This window comes from Antrostomus carolinensis, unplaced genomic scaffold (genome assembly GCF_000700745.2).
Source record: "Antrostomus carolinensis isolate BGI_N321 unplaced genomic scaffold, ASM70074v2 scaffold1788, whole genome shotgun sequence".
Lineage (NCBI taxonomy): Eukaryota > Metazoa > Chordata > Aves > Caprimulgiformes > Caprimulgidae > Antrostomus > Antrostomus carolinensis.
The window spans coordinates 14,926-17,616 of record NW_010332079.1 but is presented as its reverse complement, the minus strand read 5'-3'; the positions used below and the strand labels follow the sequence as shown (position 1 = coordinate 17,616).

Here is a 2,691-nt window from a genome sequence, read left to right as displayed (position 1 = left end):
TTCCCCTCGGCCTTTCCCTTTCCCTTTCCCCCCTGCCTTTCCCTTTCTCTCTCGGCATTTCCTTTCCCTCACAGCCTGTTTTTTTCTTTCCTTAAAGCCTTTTTTATTCCTTAAGAGCTTTTTTTCCTTAAGACCTTTCTTGCCTTAGAGCCTCTTTTCCCTCCTCGGAGCCTTTTTCTTTCTCCTCTTTTTCCTTTCCCTCACAGCCTGTTTTTTTCTTTCCTTAAAGCCTTTTTTATTCCTTAAGAGCTTTTTTTCCTTCTCCTCTTTTTCCTCTTTTTTCCTCTTTTCCCTCCTCGGAGCCTTTTTCTTTCTCCTCTTTTTCCTCTTTTTCCTCTTTTCCCTCCTCGGAGCCTTTTTCTTTCTCCTTTTCCTTTTCCCCTCGAGCCTTTTTCTTTTCTTAAAAACTTGCAGTCTAATATTAGTCTTTCTTAGTCCAACACGAGTCTCAGACTAAGACCACTGTTCTTTTCTCAAAGCTTCTCCCTTCCTGCAAGTGATTCCTTGCTGGAATTAAAGAGATCACCAATTCCTTGCTAGAATTAAGAGATCCCTGAGCTCACGCTGCTCTGGGTGTCCAGGTGTCCCCTTCCCCTCCTCTGCTTCACGCGCATCATCCCAGCGGCTCCTTCCTTGTTCCTAAAGCCCCTCTCCCCTCTCTCCCCAGCCATGGATGGAGTTCCTTTCACACTGCACCCCAAATTCGAACCCAAGCTCCGCTCTGGCAGCAACGTGAGTCTTTAAGCTCCTGTTTTCAGTTCTACCTCCTCATTAGTCTTGATTAGAAATATTTCATGTTGTTTTGTTTGTTTTTTTTAGGCTGTCCTTGCAGAGCTGAATGTTAAATCACTCGCTGATATCGAGAGAGAGGTAAGGAAGGAAGGGGGGTGCTGTGGCCAGGCACCTCTTTTGGGGTGAGTATCAGTTGTATTCTGAATTTCTCCAGTCCCAGTGTCTTCTGACTAATGATTTTTGTTGTTTTCAGTACAATTATACATTTGTAATCGAAAGGACGGCTGCTGCCAGGCTCCCTCCCAGCATTTCTTAGCACCCGACTCCACCTCAAGGATGTTCCAGTTGAGACTGGATGATTTTTAAATCTATTTTCCAACCAAAACGATTCTGTGATGTAAATTGTGGCCAAACATCCACCTTGTCTGAGCTCCTCTTTCTCTCTGTGTCTCTTTCTTCTCTGATTAAATTTCAAGGTACTTGAAGAAACGTGATCAATACCTGATTCCAGGACTTGCTTGAGGAGAAAAAAAATCAATCTGGTTCTCTTCTCACCTGCCAAAATATTTCTTGTAATGGTTTTTAAAATAGAGCAGCACAGTGTTTACAAGTTCTTGGCAGTGTTTGTTCTACACTTGCTCACCACTACAACTTTTTATTAGGAATATTTCCTCCTCTAAGGCTGTTTCTGGTGTGTAAGAACTCCAACCCTGCGGCTTCACCTTCCCTTTGGTGCTGTTTTTACTCCTGCACTCAAAAATAATAATAAATAATAATAATAATAATAATTAATAATAAAGCTTTCAACCCCACAAAGGAAATTCCAAACATGTTTCAAAATACATCGAGTTTTGATTATTGTTTTAGTTACCAAATTCTGGGAACGTGAGGACAGTACAAAACTCCCGTCAGCTGGTATCACACACGTCCTGGAAACATTAAAAAAGTCCAAGATCTTGTTTCACACAAGTTACTTTCCACATGATTTAGAAGATAAAGTTTCCCCACAGCCTGTTTCATGAACAGGATCAAAAAATTCTTGTCCAATAAAGAATGAAAGATGATTTTTTGTGATGGTGAAACACAGCCCTGGGGTGCTCGTCCTTGGTGTGAGCGGCTGCTCGGGGTGAGGACCTGGGGATTTGGTTCAGGAAGGCACTTTCAGTTTTGCACTCCCCAGCAAAAACTGAAGAATTCGATCCACTAACAAGGCGAGGAAGAAATCAGCCACCAACACTTGGGTGATGATGATCTTGAACTAGGAAAACAAACACAACCTGTTAATTCTCCTCCCTGTGTCCCCGTAGAACGGAGCCGCTGCCCCCCGAGGTGCTACCAGCCCCTGCAGCCCAACTCCTTCCTTCCACAGCGTGCTGGGAAAATTGATAAACTGCAAAAAAGTCACAGCAGATGCTGGAAAAATTGCTAAATTGTACAAAAAATCAGAGCAGAGGCTGTGAAAATTGCAAAAAATTCAGAGCAGATGCTGTGAAAATTGCTAAATTGTACAAAAATTCACAGCAGATGATGTGAAAATTGCAAAAAATTCAGAGCAGATGCTGGAAAAATTGATAAACTGTAAAAAAATTCACAGCAGATGATGTGAAAATTGATAAGTTGTATGAATTTCACAGCAGATGCTGTAAAAATTACTAAATTGTATGAATTTCACAGCAGATGCTGTGAAAATTGCAAAAAATTCAGAGCAGATGCTGTAGAAATTGATAAATTGTACAAAAATTCAGAGCAGATGCTGTAAAAATTGATAAGTTGTAAAAAAATTCACAGCAGATGCTGTGAAAATTGCAAAAAATTCACAGCAGATGCTGTAAAAATTCCTAAATTGTACAAAAAATCAGGCAGATGCTGTAAAAATTGATAAATTGTAAAAAAATTCAAAGCAGAGGCTGTAAAAATTGGAAAGTTGTAAAAAAAATTCACAGCAGATGCTGTAAAAAT

The 2,691-nt window shown here is 40.5% G+C and overlaps 1 protein-coding gene across 1 annotated transcript in view; it reads right to left on the bottom strand.

Annotated features, from left to right (window-relative positions):
- Nucleotides 1-1,879: 1,879 nt before the first annotated feature.
- ATP13A1 (ATPase 13A1) overlaps nt 1,880-2,691 on the bottom strand; it is a gene marked incomplete at its 5' end in the record, with an annotated part of 15,648 nt that continues 14,836 nt past the window's right edge. Inside the window, one exon of the mRNA XM_010173351.1 lies at nt 1,880-1,990. Coding sequence (XP_010171653.1) covers nt 1,880-1,990 — 111 coding nt within the window. The remainder of the gene's footprint in view (nt 1,991-2,691) is intronic.